The sequence below is a fragment of the Impatiens glandulifera genome, chromosome 3 (genome assembly GCF_907164915.1).
Source record: "Impatiens glandulifera chromosome 3, dImpGla2.1, whole genome shotgun sequence".
Taxonomy (NCBI): domain Eukaryota; kingdom Viridiplantae; phylum Streptophyta; class Magnoliopsida; order Ericales; family Balsaminaceae; genus Impatiens; species Impatiens glandulifera.
Genome location: NC_061864.1, coordinates 1,944,275 through 1,966,577, shown reverse-complemented (window position 1 = coordinate 1,966,577; position 22,303 = coordinate 1,944,275). Strand labels below are relative to the sequence as shown.

General features: G+C 28.9%; 4 protein-coding genes across 4 annotated transcripts; 3 read left to right on the top strand and 1 right to left on the bottom strand.

Annotated features, from left to right (window-relative positions):
* Nucleotides 1-46: 46 nt before the first annotated feature.
* Nucleotides 47-2,849, bottom strand: LOC124929089 (mitochondrial adenine nucleotide transporter ADNT1-like). Its single transcript, XM_047469357.1, has 7 exons — nucleotides 2,545-2,849; nucleotides 2,113-2,161; nucleotides 1,569-1,732; nucleotides 1,178-1,215; nucleotides 922-1,034; nucleotides 378-842; nucleotides 47-296 (listed from the first exon to the last, which is right to left on the bottom strand). The coding sequence occupies exons 1-7, from the start codon at nucleotides 2,706-2,708 to the stop codon at nucleotides 213-215; spliced, it is 1,077 nt and encodes a 358-aa protein (XP_047325313.1). The 5' UTR covers nucleotides 2,709-2,849; the 3' UTR covers nucleotides 47-212.
* A 2,860-nt stretch (nucleotides 2,850-5,709) lies between these two features.
* Nucleotides 5,710-8,251, top strand: LOC124929086. The gene is made up of 4 exons (XM_047469355.1): nucleotides 5,710-7,634; nucleotides 7,726-7,786; nucleotides 7,853-8,076; nucleotides 8,162-8,251. Exons 1-4 carry the CDS (start codon nucleotides 6,118-6,120, stop codon nucleotides 8,217-8,219), a joined length of 1,860 nt encoding a protein of 619 aa, XP_047325311.1. The 5' UTR covers nucleotides 5,710-6,117; the 3' UTR covers nucleotides 8,220-8,251.
* Nucleotides 8,252-14,166: 5,915 nt separating this feature from the next.
* On the top strand, nucleotides 14,167-16,465 carry LOC124929087 (probable GABA transporter 2). Its single transcript, XM_047469356.1, has 7 exons — nucleotides 14,167-14,407; nucleotides 14,475-14,705; nucleotides 14,948-15,045; nucleotides 15,133-15,319; nucleotides 15,401-15,531; nucleotides 15,599-15,835; nucleotides 15,913-16,465. The coding sequence occupies exons 1-7, from the start codon at nucleotides 14,317-14,319 to the stop codon at nucleotides 16,300-16,302; spliced, it is 1,365 nt and encodes a 454-aa protein (XP_047325312.1). The 5' UTR covers nucleotides 14,167-14,316; the 3' UTR covers nucleotides 16,303-16,465.
* Nucleotides 16,466-20,595: 4,130 nt separating this feature from the next.
* Nucleotides 20,596-21,147, top strand: LOC124928841. The gene has a single exon (XM_047469094.1). It carries the CDS (start codon nucleotides 20,596-20,598, stop codon nucleotides 21,145-21,147), a length of 552 nt encoding a protein of 183 aa, XP_047325050.1.
* Nucleotides 21,148-22,303: the final 1,156 nt, after the last annotated feature.

Below are 22,303 nucleotides of genomic sequence, written 5' to 3'. Positions count from 1 at the left end.
AGATAGAAGTGAATATTACATTCATTATTTAAATAACAATAACAAATAATCAAGAGATTTGAAGAAGAATGAATGAATTTGCATCCAAGTATTCAATTCATTGAAAATTTATCCCTTTCTTTCTTTCTTTCTTTTATTAGGCTACTCATTTTAATTCCAGTCCAGACTGCTTGCTCTTCCCAATACAATATATACATCATTCTCTAAATGGCTCAATCAGATATCTTAACCTCCACTCCAAGAACATCTTTCGCCATCTCATATGTAACAAATGCAATTGCAATAGATGGTACCACCTGAATTAAAAGAAGAAAAAGTCTTAAAAAGTATTGAAAATTTGTTGATTATATGTATATATATATATATATTGACCTGACCTTAACAGAATTGGGAACCAATCCTTTGTATAAAGCACCAATGCCCTCGTATTGAACTGTCTTTCGGAAAGCATCAATCATACCCTTATATTCCAGTGGTGCAACTTTTTCCATTCCATCCCCGCCTGTTACGACTGATGCAGCTCCTTTCCAACCGACCATCTGCATCCTTCTTCGGATGACATCTAGAGGATAAGCAACGGTCTGGCCAACCGTACCAGCAGCTGCTCCACATGCAAGCTTTGTTGTGACGCTCAACTCAGACTCCTCAACTAGTCCGAATGGTCTAGCTTTGATCAACCAGTCCTTCAGAGATTCATAAACCGCAAAGTTGAGGCCCACATAGGGTATAACTCCTATGACGGAAGGGAGCCATCCTTTGTATAAAGCACGTGGACCTTCTTCGCGAAAAACAGTTGATAGAGCGTGAAAAATTCCTCTATAGTGGCGAGGAGATGATTCTGTCTGTCATTTGAGGTATCCAGAAATCAAATAAGGCAGGAAACTGTTAAACCGGAGAAGAGATGTGAAATTAGAAATATACCTGGACTGTAATGCGCCCTCGCACCAAATCCATTGGATAGGTTGCTGACATGGCAATGATTCCAGCACAAGCTCCGGCTCCAAGCCGTAGCAGAGGTGTAAGCTCAGCATCTTCTGCACCAACCAAGAAAGAAAGAACAAAATGAGAAAAAGAAAACAACCCACTACAATATGATCAAACTTGACACATATAACCAGATTTTAGTCACGAGTGAAACTCAAGGGCAGTATAAACGAGAAAGGAAGGATAAACTTACCCTTTCCACTTTGCCGCTGATAAAGTAATAGAATTCCCCTGTTTGATGCCAAATGGTAAATAAACATTAGGGATACTGAAATGCATACATTAAAAATATTAAATATGACAAAGAGAATGAGATCAATAGAAAATATGTTCAAACTTAATGCAGCTTTAAGAAGAATCAACAAAGAAAAAAGAATAGCATCAAAAGTAAAATCACATCACTTGCCCAAATATTAAAGTAAAATCACTTGAAGAGCAGTCAAGTTCAGACTTCATGCAGGTCCAAAATAAACTATAAAATCTTCTAGGAGCTTAAGATCATATAACATGAAGAAATAAAGTTCAAATTATTGCATATAAAAGGGGTATATAATTTGAAGATGAAACAAAGAGAGGCAACATACTTAGATGCTTCCTCATAGCTAAAGAACTTGACTGCTGAGTTGGGGACTATGCGGGCACAATTAGTGCCATTGCCTTTAAATAGTCCACGAAAACCCTCAGTTCTCCATATATATTTCAAACCTTGAATTGTTCCATTGTATTTTATACTATGAGGATTCTGAACCTGCAAAATTTTCCAATACAAAACATAAACAACTCTACATGAAAAAGACTGCAAAACACCCTATCTTTCTGCAATTGCAGACAGCAGCTCAGATTACAGAGTAAGAAAGAAATACAATGTTTCATTATCTAATATTGTTCTGAATGTCTATATATGCATCAAACATGTCTATTATATTTCTTTGAAGGTTCCTAACACAAATAACACATTTGGTATGTCAACAAATCTAGTCATTCAGCTATATCATTTTGAATACTATATCCATCACTCCAACCATAAATAATCTCCAGAAATAAAATAGTTGGAAGATGAATCGTGAACTTTTGCATGCTAGTTAACTCGAGGAAGTCAGGGAAAACTTGATACGCATTTTTTTTTACCTGGAGAAGAATCTTTAGACGCTCCAAAGGTGCAACTGCAGTACGAGATCTGAGCAGAAGAAAGCAGATCAGGTCAAGTCATAGACTCATAAACTATGCATGGCAAAAATAACTATCAAGGCCCATTCAATAATTAGATTTTTCTATAGCTGCGATTAACATTTATGCATCAGGAGAATCGCACAATAAGGATAAGATCAATTGCTGCAGGAATTCAAAGATTGAATAAGGAAACATCAAGTTGATACTCTCATCTATGAACAACGTGGAACCTATTCATGTCAGTTGTCACTCTCCAAAGTTGATTTAAAGTGAATCAAACTCAATTTTCATTTCTGCTGATGTTCAATATCCATATATAATCTTCATTCGAAAGCATATTCAAAAAAGATAATCATTGCTTGCATCGCATCGATGAGGGAAAGAACTTACACTCCTCCAGCAACGCCACCGGCGACGAGAGACTTGCAGATACTGAGTAAAGCATGAGTAGGAGCCTTAACTCCGGCTATCTTCGGCTCTTTATCCAGATTGACGATGGTTGTCACTGGCGCCGTCTCAGTCGACTTTGTTACCAAATCCTCGGACGCCCCCATAGAATACAACGTCGCCGAAACCCTAGGAGAAGAATTGAATCGTTTAAGCTGAGCGCTGAGAATCTCTCTGCAGCAGAAAAGGAAAATGAAATTGTTTTCGCGAGATGCAGGGCAAAGCTTAAAAGGAAAATTGAACTAGAATCTCTCAAGTGCCGGTTTGGGAAGTTAGTTGTTTCCCCAATTCTTTTCCCATTCTACTAAGGACTTGTTTGGTTTTGATAAAAAGAAAAGTTTAACCAAAATCTAGAGTTTGAAGTTTTTTAGAACCCATCTTCTTTCAAAGGCAAATATTGGAATAAGATCTGAATATTGGTTAGACTCTCAAACAAGAATATGGTATTCAAACAAAGACTTATATATGACCAATACATTACTATGTAAAATTTAATTAATTTTATTGCAACACTTTGTGAGATTTATTTTTAAAAAAAAATTGGTGGATTATTGATCATCTAATTCAACTTTAAGTTGTTTTTAAGTGTAAATCAAATGTTAGACATTTAATCTTTAAAAAAAAATAGGAACAAAGACACTTGAGTACTATTCTATATTTAAAAAAAAAAAAAAATTCTAGTGAACGACGCTGACATGAGAACACATGAACGTAACAACTTTAAGTCGAAAGAGATCTTCTTTTGAAATTCTAGTCGGAAAGTTATTCGTAAGTTTATGTTACATTTTTCACTAATAATTTTAATGATTTTTTTTTTATGTTATCATTAGTGATGATCTTGAGAATTCCAATTCCCTTCCGTATATATAGTTTAAAGGAAATATATATATATGAAATTGATATTAACATAAATCTTTGACAAACTCTAAATTTAACTTCTTATTTGTTTATGTGTAATTGTTTTATCGTCAGATTCATAATAAGTTATTTTCATAGTTAACTTTCTTAGAGAATAATTGTTTATTTTTTAGAATCTAAAAAATAACAATAGTCCAAAAAAAAATTTATAATTAAGTTATTAATGTCCAAAATCCTTAAGGTGGTGGTGTTTGTTATTTTGTCCAAAATCTTTGTATTGTTTGTGATTTGTAAAGTGATTTTCATTATGTAATAAAATTTGGACTTTGATATCCTAAGTTTAAGGCCCTTTTATATACTTAATCAAATTATCAATCACTTAGTCAAATCATTAAATAAAATATACTTGATATACATAATTTCAATTGATTTTTATGGAAATAACTCCAAGAAAATTAAGGTATTTATTTTAATCGGCATCTTATACTTGAAAAGCCACATATGAATATCCAAATTAAGAGTCAACACATCACCTATTCTTCTATGTCTTTAAATAATAATAATATTATTATTATACAAAAATCAGAAGAGACCGCCCAAAACGCCATTTCCTGGTTTCTGCATCGAGAAATTAGCTAGGAAGAAGAACGAATTGAAGCCATATCTCGATCTTCTCCTCCTAATTGTCGGCTGAATTATATTGTAATGGAGATAAGAGATGAATTAGAGGGAGACAGAAAAGAAAACACAATATGGGATTGTGGAAGTCGGTTGTATGATTCCTACGAATTGGCTTCGGTCGTCCGCCATATCGAACGTCACATGAAAGAGAACAACACGCAGCAGGAGGAGGAAGAAGATATTAGAAGAAGAAGAAGAAGAATATCATGTTTTGCAAGAAGCAGCCCTATCAAGTGGAACAAAAACAAAATAATTAGGTCTCCTGATTCTGCAACAACAAACGTGGTCAAGGACAAGCACACACACAATTTTAGGTTTCATGGGATTTTCAAGAGTTTTGGTTTATGGAAGAAGAACAAAACCACAACCAAAATATGTAATAATTAATTGATTCAAGTTACATTTCAATTGGGGCAAATCTAGAATTTGAAATTAGGGTGAGCAATTTTTTTTAAAAAAAAAATAAAAGAAAATTGGTGAGCTTTAGCCCACTACAACCTAATGTAAATCGATTTCTGATTCCAATAATAGTTAAAACATTTTATCAACATAGATAGTCTCTTATTCCAATAATAGTTTCAAACCATTGTACCGTAATCCATGGATAATCTCTTTAAGTAGTTGTATTTTTTTATATCAAAACTTTTAAACATTTTAAAATACAGGCTTGGAAGGGTTTTGTAATAAACTCATCATTGTAATTTGTGTATATATAGGAACCATCCAAAATAGAAGAAGTCATGTTTTCAAGTAGTTGAACAATTCCCTCAATGTCAACTTCTAATTTAATGGTTGAAGAAGTCATGGTGGCAACAATACACCAATGACAAGAACAAAACTTAAGTCAACAAATTATATAAGTTAAATATAGTGGTTATCAAAATTTTAACATAATAGGGTAAGAGTTTATTTTTTAAAAATTATACTTGATTCCTACTAAAAATGTCTTAAGTTGAAATGAAAGAACATAATAATGCAGAGAAGTACTAATTCTTAAACTAAAAATTATATATTTTAAAGTCTAATTTCTGATAAGCAAAGATTGTGTTAAAGCACTAAATCTAGGTAGTTGGCATAAGATATTTACAGTTAATTAAAACAGTATAATATAAGCAATTAATCATGCATAATATTCAACCGTACGTACGTGCAGTCATGAAAAATAACAATAGTTTTAAATAATTGAAAGTGGATGGCAAATCCTATAAAGTCTTCTTCTTATCTTATGTCAATCAACAACTCTTCAATAAAAATAACTAATAATAATAATCACATATATAATTGGAGAAGAAGGGGTCACCAGGAAATTTAAGTTGGTTCACCTCCCTTTCAATTTTATTAAACATAATAATCATATTTGTACTTTTTGATTTGTACTGTATATTATTGCGCAAACAAAATAAACTTTTTTATTATAAGTTATCAGTGTATTATAATGAAAATATGGTATATAAATTTTAATTAGACTAACTGCTATAATGCAATAAATTTAATGGCAGTTTCAACGACCGACTCTCAACTTCATATATATTGCTGAAGGAAGAGAACAAATGGCATTCGTCAAGAACTTTGAACAATTCCATCCATTATACTGTGGTGTATATACATATGGAAGGTAGGAAGATGATGATTATGATTATGAAAGTGATTGGAATTGGATGCCTGAAGCGCGGAAATCTCATTTCGTAGCTGCCTCTCGCTGCTGTTCTTCAGGTGTGATTCTCTTTTCATAACTGTTTCCTACGTACTTTTATCGCAACATCTTAAGTTCTTGAGAATTATGTGATGCTGGATGACTGGATTTGATATTAAGCAAACATAAGCTGTTTGATCAGTAATGAATTATTGGAGACTTTGTCTGCAATGAGCTTAGTTAGGGTTCTAAGAAGGATAAACAAACTAATAGCATAAATAACCTAGCTAGTAGTACTTGATCTTATGGTAGCATGTAATAAGTAAGAGAAAGTGTTTGGAGATATGGATTTTACGTTTGATGACTTGAAGGATGATATTAGAAAGACAAGTTATAATAAATCAGTGTTCGACGATGGACATGGCGTGGAAATGAACGGGATGGAGCAAAACAATGGCGGTAGACCTGCAGGCTGTACATCACGAACTAGGTCTTACATAGAAGATTTGAGTTCTAGGAGGAATGAGATTGGAATTGAAGGGAGCGGCATACGTTTTCCAGGAAGAATGAGGTTTTCAAATTTACCTTATGTCGATCAGTATGAGCAAACAACTGCTAACCATTACTTAGATAGAGTTGACCACGTGCAGCACAATGGAAGAGACGAGCTCCTGAAGAAGATTGATGAACTAAAGGATCAAATTATCAGATCTTGTGATATTGTGACAGAGAGCCCTAGGCAAAGATTTCACAAGAATAGAATAGTTCCTACTGGGACTAACCATTATGCCGGGCATGGATACTACACACCAAATCTTTCAAACAATTTGCATAATAGGCACGTTTCACATGAATCTTATGGCGAATATAATCATAGACCTCTTCCTCCCATCCATAAGTTCAATCTGGATGCACATGAGGTTTATCCTGTTCATAACGGTAATTGGTCTCCAAATCAAACAGCCAAAAGGCCTTCAGACCAGATACAATCTCATTACCCAGGGAAAAACTATCACAGGAATTTTGATGGGAATCGTTCACATGATGACCGTGAAGCTTTCTATCATAAGCCTGATTGCTCTTGCTTGAAATGTTATGCTGATAACATCCTAGTTCCAGAGACTTCTGACTTTATTCATCAGTCTCCTGGAAAGATGGTGGATTCCCTTAGAAAGAAATTGGTCTATAAGCCTATAGCTGGTGGTGCCCCATTTATGCTGTGCACTAGTTGCTTTGAATTGTTGAAGTTGCCTCGAAAGGGTGTCATGAATGTCAGAAATGAACAACAACTCTGCTGTGGAAACTGTTCTGCTATATTTTTTATCAGAATTGAGAAGAACAAGATTGTTCCCATTCCTAAAGCATCCAATCAGGTTTTGAATGAAGTTGGTACATCAGGGACAAACTTACATACTTATAACCATCAAAGATTTGGTACCAAAGAGTCTTGTTCCATTGATTTTGATAATTCTAGTTTCGATTTCCACTTCACAGTCGCTGAATCCAATATAGTGTCAGTGGGAAAGAGTGAATTTGGTAATCAGGAGAAGGCTACTTTAGAAAAAAGCATTTCCCCCTATGAAAAAATGGAAGAAGGAGATGGAACGATGAAAACTGAATTGAATGAATGCCTAGTGACAAATCATAAGGAAGATACATCAGTAGAAACTGAAATGGATGATCAAGTTGGGATTAGCCAAGAAAGGAATCATAATAAAACTGATCTAGGCAAGGAAATCCCAAGCTCCAGTGGAAGTGTTGAAATGAAACCAAATGTATTTATTAATGGGAAACCTTTGGCAGATCATATAGTCCAGAAAGCTGAAAAGTTTGCTGGACCTATTCAACCTGGAAACTACTGGTAAGTAAAAATATCTTTAGCTTTTCCGTTTTACTTTCTACTGGATTTTTCCAATTCGATTCGAATCATTAGTCTTGTTCTGATCGATCAGGTATGATTTCCAAGCTGGATTTTGGGGCGTAATTGGTCATCCTTGCCTTGGAATAATCCCTGTGAGAGATTATATAATGGCATAGTTTTTTAAATTTTCAAGCAATAATTGTGCAATTATCTTGCAGCCATTTATCGAGGAATTAAGTTGTCCCATGCCAGATCGCTGTGGAGGCGGAAACACTGAAATCTACGTGAATGGACGCGAACTACACGATAGAGACTTAGATTTACTTGCTAACAGAGGCCTTCCAACTACAAGAAATAAGTCTTATGTGGTTTTGTTCTCTGGTAGAGTTTTTGATAAGTACACAGGCCATGAGCTGAAAAGCATCGGCCAACTTGCTCCAACGTGAGTTTACTTAAAATACTTTATTGTCTCTATTTGTCATTACTCAATTGTTAATTAGTTACTCTTATTCCTATTTTTGTAACAGAGTTCAAAGACAGATGTGTGGATATGGAATGAAAGTCCCAAGATTCCTGTCAAACTGACAAATATAATGTTACATTTTCATATTAAGGTATGTTTCTCCTTCACTTATTCAAATTTTGCTAATTAGTTTTTGTCATTTATCTTAAAAGAATAATATAAACTGAAGTTTGGAAAGAGACAAAAAAAAAAAAAAAAAAACTTAGATTTGATTCCCAATAAAATCGTTTAAGTTGAAGTTGGGGACATGATCAATTCATATGGTGATACAATATACCTAATATAGGTTAAGTAACATAGATTCAGGTTAAATATATATATATATATATTCTCGAATTTTGAATCCTTCATTTATACCATTAAAGTTATAAATAACATAACTAATTATATAAGTTAAATTATTTTTATTAAATTTAACATTAAATATTATATATTTTATATTCTTTTATAAAAGAGATTGAAAAAAAAAAAGTTAGCATAAGATCCAACTATATCCAATCTTCAGGGCCCCAGAATTGAGTAGAGAGTCATGCTAGTTAACTTTGCAGAATATATTTTAGTTTTTAAAAAATTGTTAACATAGAAACCAATGTGAAAATCATCCAAGAATTGGTTGTGAAGTTTAAAATGGAATTATTAGTTATGGACATCCTTTAAAAAAAAAAATCTAAAGCTATTTAAAAATATATAAGATGTGTGATTATGAAATAGTAGCTTGGGAATCGTTTTGTTTGATTGACATTAATGGAAAAGCAAACTGGAAAAGAAGAAAAGCTATGATATCTCAATAAAGTATGAATTATAATAAGATTATGCTAATTGTTTATCTAGAATGGGCATCCTAGATTATATATTTATGGATATGATAAAAGAATCTTGAGCTAGGTTGCTTATACAGATCTAATCATATAAAAATAATAAATTATATAAAAAAATTGTACATATTCCTCTAGATATTTTAATTTTATAAACACACTCAACCGAACTTTATAGTTTATAAACAGTTAAAGAAGAATCAAAGCATTGTACCCGACCAGTTAAGGTTAGAATAAGGCTCCGACAGTCTTTTCATATTCGTTTGACTGATTTTGTTTGCTCTGTCTCCACTGTTGGAAAGCCTTTCACTTTTCACTCCATTTTTTATTAATTCAACTAAAGGAACAATTTAAAAGAATAGATCTGAGCTAAAAAGGAATACAAAAGATTTAACATGGTTGTTTAATCGTGCATATGAGATTCTTGTTGTTAAGTACAATACCAACTTTAGTAAAAGAAAATTCTTTGAAGTTGAACAGACTGGAATGATAAGTTCATTTTCCTTTCCAATCTGTCTCAATTATCTCTAATTGTACCCTTTTAATTTAGGGACGGTAAATTTCTAAGTTGTTATGATATTATGGATTGAAGACTAAATTATCATTGCCCCTACTAAACATTAATTTGAATCTTAATGCATTCGTATATATAATTATCCCATATATAATATTTTCATATATTGTTTTTGTTCTTCTTTTTTTTTATCCACATTCTTATAATTTATTATGACATTTATTCAAAAACCAGGTAATCATTATTTTGAGACGATTTTTATGGACAACGGTTGACATTATAACCGAAATTGCCTAAGAGAATCGATAGATGGAGGAGAAGACAATATGTTATTATTCATTGTAATCAAATATAAAACTCCTTTTCAATAACTTATAAGTTTGAATTTTTATGACTATTTAAAGAAAATACAAAAACCAAAATTAAGACGCCTAGAATGAACCAAAATACTTTTGAAATGATTAGTATGCTACTATTAAGAAGTGTCTTATAATAGTGTAATTCATGTCTTTTTAATGAGCTATACTATTTTTTATCAGTTTTTCTTCTTCTGTATAATCAAGCATTCTTAATGAAAAAATATCTAATATTTTATTTTATTTTTAAAAAAGTTTATGACATTTCAGCTATTCTATATTTAGAGTTTTTTCGGGTTTGAGTTATTTTTAAAATCTAGAAGGAGAAAAAAATAATGATTAGTGATGATTTTGAGGAGGTGATGATTATTTTGGTAAAAAGACTTAAAAGGTATTGATATATATAAATAAAATAAAAAATAATAATTTAAAATAGAGAGTATTTTAGTATTTTGATTAATGATTTGAGTGATGTGATGGATAAAAAGGGGTGAAATGATATTTGATTTTTTATGGGTTTTTTTTAAACCTATACCAAACAATGTCTTATAAAATGATATTTTTTAATTTTTCAATATATTTTGAATTTTGACTTTATGTAATGATGACGTCTTATTGTGACTGTACACTAATAAATATTTCATTATCAATAACCATTCTCATTTAATTATTAATAAAAATGAAAGTTTTGTTTAATTCAAGTCATTTTAATTTAATTTTTATTTGATAAAATAGTATTTAAATTGACCATTTTGTTTGGAAACAAAAGAAAAACAAATGAAACATGCTTTAAATAAATGCGGGTGGGAATTGAAATAGCCACTTTGGTTGTCGGTTGGCGTGGTGATAAATGATATATTAAATGTTTTGACATCCATTAGCTATTTGACTAAATCAACTAAAAAATAAAATAAAATAAAAATGAAACTAATATATATGCAAAGTTAATTTTACTTTCAAACATATAATGAAGCTACCACTAAAGTAGACATAATAATTAAGTCAATTTATTTATTTTTTTATATATTTTCAACTATCTACCAATAAAAGAAACACAATACTATTTAATATGAACTTGGCTCATTTTGAAACAAGATTTTTAAACTATTAAACTAGAATATATATATATATATATATATATATATATATATATATATATATATATTATAATCTAAAATCAAACTTAAATTCAGAAAAAAAAATTGAACAATTATATTTTATTTTATAAATATATATTCAGTATACAATTATTTTATATAGAATATAATAAGATGGTAGAATATTTGATCTACAGTATAATGAATAACATAAATTGTATTAGTGTTATTTTTATATTAAATGATCATTTTATAAAATAGATAATAATTAGATGGTCAAAAGTACTATTCAAGACCAAAAATAACAAGTTTAATTTTCATTTAAAATACTTTAAAATGTAAGTCATTTACAAAATAATAATAAAAAGAATTTCATATACTACTAATTTTAAAATTTAAAAAATATTGATTTTTTTTGCTTTATATATATATATATATAACTATCTCAGTTACTTTGAGTATAAACTAATAAAAAATTATTTAAATGTATTTACTATTAAAAAAAAATTATTTAAATGGACCTAATATTAAAAATTTGTTCATTTAGCATCTAATAGTAATCATGATTATTTTTATTTTTTTAAATAATATTTATTAATTTAATATTCATTTTTTCTCTCTATTTTCTTTTATTAATTAATTAATTCATTTGTTTCTTTTAACTATTTTTCTTTTGTGTATTCTTTTTTATTAATTAATTAAGTCATTTATCTCTTTTTACTATATTTTTTTTGTTATTTAATTTTTGTTCTTTTTATTTTTTCTATATTTTACTTATTATTATATCATAAAGATTAATTTAAAATTATTTGATCTCTTTTAGGACTAATACTTGAATATTGTAATGTATAAAGTAGTTTAATATTTACCATAATATTTAATTAACTGGCTTATAAAACAATATATTCATTTGTCCTCTTTGTGTTTTTTACTCTAATTTGTATAAATATGAGAAACAATATATTCATTTGTCCTCTTTGTGTTTTTTACTCTAATTTGTATAAATATGACAGACTACATAATTTGAGTTTAACTTGTTTAATTCATTGAAAAAAGATTATACAAGTAATTATTTAATAAAAATACTTGAATAAAATATGAAAATATTAGAGTATCAAAAACATTGAACTACTTTATATATTATAATATTCAAGTATTAATCACAACTAATTTTAAAATAATTTAGGTTAATATAGAAAGAAACAAAATAATAAAAAAATATAATTAAATAATAAAAGAAGAAATAGTAAAAAAAGATAAATGAATTAATTAATTAATAAAAAATAGTAAAAATAGATAATAAATTAATTAATTAATAAAAAAAGAACAAGATAAAAAAAATGAATATTTAATTAATAAATATTAAAATTTTAAAAAACAATTAAACTTGGTTACTAAAAGAGACTAAATGACCCTAATAATAAGTAGATTTAAATGAACTTAGTTCATAAGTGAGCTATTTATTCAGATACACATGTCTAATTGAGTTTTTTTTTTTAAATTAAAACTCCTTTAATTTATAAATTAATTATTATTTGAATAGGGGTCAATAATAAAATTTATTTTTTTATCTATTTATAATGTATAGTTTATTTGTTTTTGAAGGATGGTTCAAAAAATGAAACATGATCTGGTATAGCAGATTTGACTCCATTTGAATAATGTAGAAATTTATAAAAAAATATATATATATATTTATTATTACCATATTTGTTTTTAATCAAATCAGGTAAGATTTTTTATTTATTTATTTTAGAGTTCTTAGTTATTTGAGTAAGTATTTAAATGTTACAAAATATTAATATCAAACCGTGATATTTACAATTAATTGGAATAAATATAAAACATATCATCATAAAATAGACCACGTAACCTATACCAACCAAACACTATTTTATTTTGTAAACATGAGCAAATATTTTATTTTATCAATTTTACACTGTTAGTTTAATGTCTTATTCAAAACTCCTTAATAAAGAGAAAATGATCAATATAAAAATGAAAGAGTTTTTCTTTATAGCCCATTGTGATGATTACTTATTTTGCTAGCAATTTTTATTAATTAATGAAGGTAATCAAAATAGTGTTATATTTTGTTCAAAATAAAATTATTGGCATCATTCATTTTTTTCACTATAAAATAATTCAAATAATCAATTAAAATATTAAAAAGTTAAACACTTTTTTCTCATTTTTTTTTACAATCCTTCTTCCAATTTCATAATACTTTGGATGATGATACTATTTTAGAATATGAATAATATAATAAGATTGTAATGAGAGAGAACACACAATAATAAGTTAGGTGAAAAGACTATATCTAGTGATTGCATATAATAAACTATAAAACATAGAAAAAAAAATAGCATGGTAATAAGAGAACTCTCCCTAATTAGTTAAGTGAGAAAATAAATATTATTTCATAATACCTAGTGATTACATATGATAAACTACTAAATATAAACATATATAATGCCATATAAATTGTGACATGATCATAATAAATTGATTTGATCTAAAACGATCTTTGCATCTTATTACACAACTCAAACTCATTATTTGTGAACGATTGTTAACACTATTTACATATTGTCGCGCCACTGTCGAGACAGAATAATATCTAAAATATTAGTGAATCAATCGAGAAAATGAAATAATAGAAGTAGAAAGTCACTACTCCAAATCCCACACAAAATAAAGCGTACGATAACATCAGAATCAGATCCTGTCGCCGTCATAAAATTATACCTAACGTTGAAAGCTAGTCAACCCATATAATCCAATTGCTAAAAACAATAATATTACTAAACACTTCACATTAGTTAATTATCGATAACAATGTTCATGAAAGGGTAAAACGGTCATTTTTAGATTAAATAACGCAAAAGATGCCTTTGTCTTCCTCCCATCGATTCTCCCTTCTTTCATTTTTTTTTTTTTTTTTATTTTTTTATTGTCGCCATTCATTCTTCCATCGGCTAAACTCTAATATTCATACAAATATATTAAAAAAAAAAAAAAAGTGGTTAAAAAAAAAAAAAGTTGTTTTCAAAAAACAAAGATCTCCCTCTTCACACCCTTTGATTATAAATAAAATATAAAAACAAACTGAGAAAAATATGCAACAAATCACGTCAGAAAGGAGAACAATCTCAAATATTTATTTATTTATTTATTTTAATCTCTCTACAAATGTCTCCTTCTCCGTTTTCCCATCATCTAAAGCTACCAGTTTTTCTCTTCTCTAACATACATACATATATACATACATCATTAAGAACTAGTACTAATCCGGTTTCTTCGATATTTCCTTCTACATCTTGAGTTTTCATTATCTCAATTTCACCTTCAAAACTTAATAATTACCCCCCATATATATGGAAATAGAGCTTTCACAGGTCAACAACATCTCTCCGGCGAACCGGTTAAAGGACGATGCAGGTGCCGCCTTCGTTTTGGAATCTAAAGGTAACCCCGGTTTAATTATTGTTGAATCATTCCTTACTGTTTTATTCATAATCGGATGCCTGTACAGGGCAGTGGTGGCACGCCGGATACCATCTCACGACGGCGATCGTCGGACCCACGATTCTGACGCTGCCGTACGCCTTCCGTGGCCTGGGATGGGGATTAGGGTTTATGGCCTTAACGGTAATGGGAATAGTAACTTTCTACTCTTATTACCTAATGTCTCGTGTCCTAGATTACTGCGAGAAAGACGGCCGCCGCCACATTCGCTTCCGCGAACTCGCCGCCGACGTCTTAGGTATCTCTCTCTCTCTTCCCACGATTGTCGGTCGGTTCTGTCAATTGGGTTTGGCGTTTAAAGGCGATGCCGGAAAATAACACGTTTTTTTTTTGTTTTTAATTATTTTTTTGTCATTTTAATTGATTTCCCATATTTACTGTCCCTCCGGCGAATTGTGTCTATGGAGAAGAAAGCTCTGTTTTGATTGATTATTTGAAAATTTTGTAAACTTTAATCTCTTTCTTTCAAACAATGTATAGGGTCAGGATGGATGTTCTATTTTGTGATTTTCATCCAAACAGCCATCAATACTGGTATAGGGATCGGAGCCATTCTTCTCGCCGGTGAATGTCTACAGGTAATTAATTCTATTTCCAGATTCCAGATTCCATTTCCGTCAAACATTAATCTTTTCCTAATCTCCATCTCTGTTATGTTTACAAAGCTCATGTATTCGAACATATCTCCACACGGCCCACTGAAGCTGTACGAGTTCATAGCTATGGTGACTCTAGTTATGATAGTTCTTTCTCAACTTCCTTCGTTCCATTCCCTCAGACATATTAACCTCGGATCACTTTTTCTTAGCTTGGGTTACACTCTGCTCGTCGTCCTATCCTGCATTGGTGCTGGTAAGTAATTCTTCAATTTTAAGTTTGCACTCCACCTGTTTGATAATATGCTTCAACCGGAATTAATATTTGTTTTTGCAGGTTTATCTAAACACGCCCCTGAAAAAAGTTATTCTTTAGAGTCTTCTGAATCAGCCAAGCTTTTTAGTGCTTTCAATTCTATCTCAATAATCGCAGCCATATTTGGGAACGGAATACTCCCAGAGATTCAAGTAATTCTTCTTCTTCTTCTTCTTCTTGACGTTGATTGGAATAAAAGTTAATGGTGTAAATTTACAGGCAACTCTTGCACCACCAACCACTGGGAAGATGGTGAAAGGTTTGATAATGTGTTACTCAGTAATCTTCGTAACGTTCTATTCTGCAGCGATATCTGGATATTTTGTATTTGGTAACAAATCCAATTCAAATATTCTGAAAAATCTATTGCCCGATGAAGGACCGGCTCTAGCTCCTACATGGGCTATAGCTCTCGCGGTTATATTCGTGCTTCTTCAACTCTTAGCCATCGGTCTGGTAAGGTTTGCAATGAATTTTCTTCTTCAGTTGAGAAAAATAACAGGGTTTCTTTTCTTTAATTTGTCTGATCGTAGGTTTACTCTCAAGTTGCGTTTGAGATAATGGAGAAGAAAACTGCAGACGTAAAGAAGGGGATGTTCTCGAAAAGAAACCTAGTTCCGAGGATAATTCTGAGGACATTGTACATGATCTTCTGTGGGTTTTTTGCTGCTATGTTGCCTTTTTTCGGAGATATTAACGCTGTTGTAGGGGCAATAGGATTCATTCCTTTGGACTTTGTACTCCCAATGGTTCTTTACAACATGACCTTCAAGCCTAAGAGATCATCTATTACTTACTGGATGAACAACATCATAATTGTGGTTTTCACATGTGCGGGGCTCTTGGGCGCGTTTTCGTCTGTAAGGAAGATAGTTCTTGATGCTAACAAGTTCAAGCTCTTCAGCAGCGAGGTTGTTGATTAGTTAGCTAGGCTTACAAACATATATGGATAATGGATACACCACCAAACAGCAGAAATTGATTATATTTAGGAAAAAAAAAAAGTGTATAGAAAAAAGCAGAGCTCTAATGTCTTCTCTATATTGATTTGAGTTATTTTATTGTATATATATTTTATTTAATCAATCAATCTAAGAACATTTCAAACTAGAAAAGTAATGGATGTAAAGCTGGAAGAACAGCTGCCTTCAATTTATTGTTTTTGTTGCGAAATTGGTGATAAATTTTGGGATGGAATGATGCTATTGAAATTCAAAAGAAATGTTGTTTGTATTATAATAAACTTGAAGACTATTCAAGAAAATGAGAATAAGAAAAGCTTGAAGGTTGGAAATTTGTTCATGACAGTCTAGTTTTAAAATTGATAAAAATATATATATATTATTTTATTTTTAAAATTTGAATTAATAACCAAATAAAATTTTCAATTAAAATTATAATAAATTAACTAAATATCTTTAGTAGTTTTGATAAATGGGCTGAAATGGATATTGGGCTGAGGGCTTGCGGGCTTATCCAAATCGACCCTACTTATAATTCAAACATCTTTTAGAAGAAGATCCTGTCAAATAAATGAAAAGGAGAAATAGCTAAGAATATGTACAATGAAAAGAAGTTTATAAACTTCTTAACAAGGTTAATTATGCTTGACACAAAATCTCATGCATTCCCAATATTATTATGTCTTATTGTACAAGATTTTGAGGCCCCAATGCTATTTAATATAGAATGTAATGCTTTTTTTCTTCTCTTTTTTTGGTGTGTGAAATTTTTGGTTTTTTTAACATAATAGAAAATCATGTCAAAACCTGAAATTTAATTGTTTTATAAAATTTTACTGTTTTTATATCCTCTTCAAATAATGGATTAATGAAATTAGTTTTCTTATAATATAAAGCTAATATAAGTTGATGATACACATCTTTTATCTCAATCATCCATTGAACAAAATAAGTCTATTGCATCATTAACATCCGTTTTAAGTTTTCAACCATATTGCATATTATCAATAGATGTCCTCAGTTAAGTATCCTAAACCAAAAATAAAATTTATTCTTATTTTTTTTATTTATTTTAGATTATATATTTTATTCATATTAAATAAATATAATAATTTATATTATTATTAAAAAAAATTAACATAATCTAAGTTGATTTCGATATTATGGTAACATATATTACAAGAACCAGTTAATATTCATATTGTTTCTCAATAATAAATTTTACTTAAAAAGACAAAACTTTAAATATGTGAGAATTGACCCACCACAATTTTTTTAATAAATCATACACAATAGTTACAATTATTTATTTTATTTTTAAATTTAAGAAATTAATAATAATCTTAATTTTGATTTTTAATTAATTTTATTTTCAAAAATAATAATGAATAGTACAGTTGTTCTGAAGGAGGAATATTTTGAAGTTTTATTTGGTCTGTGTTAAAATCTCAATGCCAGAAAAAATAAATTAAATCTATACAGTATTCTCACACTGTATGTATTATAGCAGTAGGTTAATTTAGTTAACAGAAAATTGCAAACTTATTTGAATGTCATTTTTTGTTCTTTAGAGTTTTATTTTTTCTTAATGTATGAATAACTTGAACAAATTTATGTTTGATGGATTTTTATCATTTCTTGTGCCAACTTTGAAAAAGAAGAAGAAGGGATTAATGGAATTAGTTTCACCTTAAAAAAATGAATAAAATAAAATATATGTTCCACCCACAAATTTTAAAAGTCTAAAAGATGACATTTATAATTAACAAGTATTTGAATACAAATAACGAATAGTATAAGTTCCACCCACAAATTTTATAACTCTAAAAATGACATTTATAATTAATAAGTGAATACAAATAATGAATAGTATTAGCGACTCAGAAATATAGGAGGTCCTAAATAAAATATATATATATATATATATATATTTCATGAGTATAAAACATTTACTAGTAGAAATCAATTTTGTCATCTGAGCTTTTTGAATGAGTTATTTTACTATATTTTATGTTATCTTGAATAAATATATTTTTTAATGAGTTATTTTATTATATTTTTTTGTTATTTTGAATTAATATAATAATTTGTATTGTCATTAGCAAAATAATAATATTCTCTTCTAGTCTGGCAACAAAAAGAGGTCCAGCTTCTTTAAAAGATTCTGTGTTCGAGCCCGTCATTATATTTAAGTTCAATTGACACATCAGTTCCGACACCATTAATAATATTAATTTTCCGCTCTCTAATTGTACTCTATCTTTAAATAGTGTTCGACAATTTTGTTCAAATTTTATTAGGCATTTTTTTCTTCTCTTATTTTGAGTTAGGTTAGCCCTAAATGCTGCCTAATTGACTTAGCCTAGGGTAGACCATGCAAAAAAAATTAAGACATATATTTGCAAATCAAATTGATCATCCTCCACATCTTATCTCACTAAACATTTTTTTATGTCATTCTCTCATGATTAAGTTAATTTAAATGGTTACTTGTTTTACATCATTTTTTTTATAGTAAAAATACTTTTAAGTTAGAAAACTATTTACTATGTAGTATATGGGGAAGTAAATTTCTTCAAATAATAAACTTGGCTTAAGAAATTGAACTCTCAATATCTATAATACTCTATCTTAACCATTAATGTCTCAATTGTGCAGACACATCATAATTATAATTATTTTATATATTTTATTCTTTTTATAATTTTAAAAGATAACACTACCTTCACATATATATATATATATATATTTTAAGATTAAACGAATTTGGTAAAAATTGAATTTGTAAATTTTATTTTATTTTAGATAAGATTATTACTACTCAAATTTAATGATTAATTATTTAACATAATTACTGTCATCACCAAATTGCAAACATGGATTTGTCTTCCATTATTTCCAGGATTATGTAAGAAATTTGGCAAACAATCAGCAGTTATTATGCTCATAACGTGCATATATATACATTAATATGTATTATCGATCGACATGTCATGTCATTCTAATTAAATATATTAAATATTCTTCAACTGCAAATGTGTACGTAGAAAATAGTTAATGTTAATTGGTCCCATGTATTGATATTTAATTTCATGTGAACCTCTACATATTTATTTAGTATATTTTATCAATAATTAATATTCCCAAATGATTTTTTCTCTTATTAATTAACTATCCATCTAGACATTAACTTAAGATTTTTATTTATTTTCTTATAAACTGTGTATATTTTGTTTTATATAGTAAGATTTGTAAGAGTGCACAATACCTCACTAATTAATATGAAATCCCGTGATTATTATGTTACTTAGTAAAATAATTCTCATTTTGAGCTACTTAAAATAGGAATCAAATAATTAATATTATTTTATTTATAAGTGAGCTCAATCAATTTTTGTGCTTTTTTTTAATCTTTAATTTATTATATATATAATATGTTTATGTTATTATACATTTTTTTAAAAATTTATTTAATAAATATTTAAAATATTATAACACCATTAATTTGTTTTGAAAATAAACATAGATTACTCAAATACGTGGCATATCTATATTTTTTATTTTTTTAAGTCCTATTAGGGACAAAACTCTCACATATTCTTAAATGACGATACAAGTGCATGCTCTGTTCCATTTTCAGACAACGTTGTTGGAAATTATGACGACGAATTATTCTCCTCAATATTTAGATGTTGTTGGTTTGTGTTGAGTTCCCAAAATGATCTTTAAAAGATAAAAAAAAAATATTGAAATTGAAGGAGATAATTCAAGAAAATGGAGAGAAGTGTAGTTTGATAAATAAAACTGACAAAGACATTAAAGACAAATGTCACCTATTTGTCTAAGGTTGAACTTAATAAAATAAAAAAATACAAATTAATAGTGTCATCAAATTTTAAGTATTTATAAAGTAAATTTAAACAAAAAAATAAATGTAAAATTTTAAACCAAATCATATATATAAGACTCAATTAATTAAATACATAAAAACATTACACCTACCTATTGATTAAAAGTAAATAAATGCAAAACATGAGGATCTTAAAATATGAAGTGAAACGTGTAAATTAAAGTATGGACGGTGTTTCACCAAACTTCCTTTAGAAAGAATTAATTAATTAATTTAATGGTTGAAATTAATTTCCTTGTTAATTATAAGTTGACGTCCTTAAATTAAAACTGAACGCGTACTCTCCGTTTCGAAACATCATTTTTTTTTTCCTGAGTCTGTAAAGTAAATAGATAGATAGATAGATGGAAGATCGCAAAGTTGAAACAAAGAAGAAGATGCATAATATTTATAAGCCCATTGTTTGGGACACTGGTAGCTCTCTATACGATTCATTTGAACTCAAATCATTTCAAGACACTTTGAAATCCGCCATAGCCTCAAGAACCCTCTCCATGCCTCACTTGTCCGATCGTCGTCGACAAACGCAGCCGCCACCTCCTGCAGCCAAAAAGTCTTCCAAATTATTCATCAACCCTTTTCAGAAGCTTCTTCGGATGCTTTTCCGGTCAAGACATCGTCAACATCATGAGATTAATAATAAAACAATTAGTAGTACTGATTCTCGGTTTAAGATGCAAGACGAGATTTACAAGTCCGGAGGATCTGATCTTTCTTCTTTATCTTCTTCTTCTACGAGGTCTAGTGTTTTTTCCCAGGATCAGACGTCGGCGGCGGCAGGTCATTTTGTCGGCAGAAACGGCTTCTCGCCGGAGATGTCGTCGTTGGTGGGGCGTCGACGGTCTGTATCGGAGCGGTTTACTGAACCCGCTCCGCTCGATATTTCATGTGCTTAATTATTTGATTCAACAATACTTAATTATTATTATTGTGGAATAATATATTAATTAATTAATTAATTGTTTATGAACATGTTCTTCACTTGACGTACGCTTGATCATGGGTATCCAAATTCTATGTTAGTTGACAAATTAATAATGTATTCTCCTTTGTCTTCGTTTTGCTTTTTTTTTTTTTTTTTTTTTCTCATACGCTCTTCTCACGATCTCTTATTTCAATTAATTATTATATATTACTTTGAAATATAAATGAGAAGTTAATATATATATTTGGAATATTATGTATCAAGAGATAAAAAAATATTTATATTTAAAAAATCTTAAATAAAATGCACTAATAACTCTTTAAACAACTTCTCATCTCATTAAATCGGACGCAAATGTAGTAACTGATATGTATCATCTTCTTCGAGCATTATTTCAAATTGAAAATTTTCGATTTTAAAATATCCCATTCTTTTTACGTCCCCAACCATGAATTCAAAGTTCAATTTAGTAATCGTGAAACAATTTGTACAACAGATGGAAACATTTATGTAGAATTATTTCGGTGAGTCTGCTCTTGGTCCTTGTAATTTGTATCGATATTTTCTAGTTGATTTATAACCTAATTTATTTGTATAAAAAAAATAAAAAACTTTGTCAGATTATAAAGTTAGGTTTCTATATTAATATATATTATTAGTTGATCTGAAAAATAAAAATAAAATAATTTTATAAATGGATGAATTTTTTTAATACATTTTTGTGTGTTTTTTTTTTTTTTTAAATTGAGATATATAATAATACATGGATTAAAGTTAATACAAAAATAATTTAGTACTGTAATTGATTTATTACCTTGTTAATTAAGAGCTTACCCTAGGATAATTATTAAGGTTAGTTGTGACAGTGGAGTTAAATATTGAATAACTGAAATTATTTGAAAATTACTATTTTTATTATTATAATCATGAGTTTTTTTTTAAAAAATTGTTAAAAGTGAAAGAGATTTTGTTTTCATTTTGACATTATAGATGCAATTAAATTAGATAAAATATTATTAGGTGAAGAGGAGTGGATGAAAAACATTATTTTTTTTTGATAATTTTTAGATTAAACTATTATATTGTTTTTAATCAAATATTGTGTGTACTTAAATAATTAAATTATA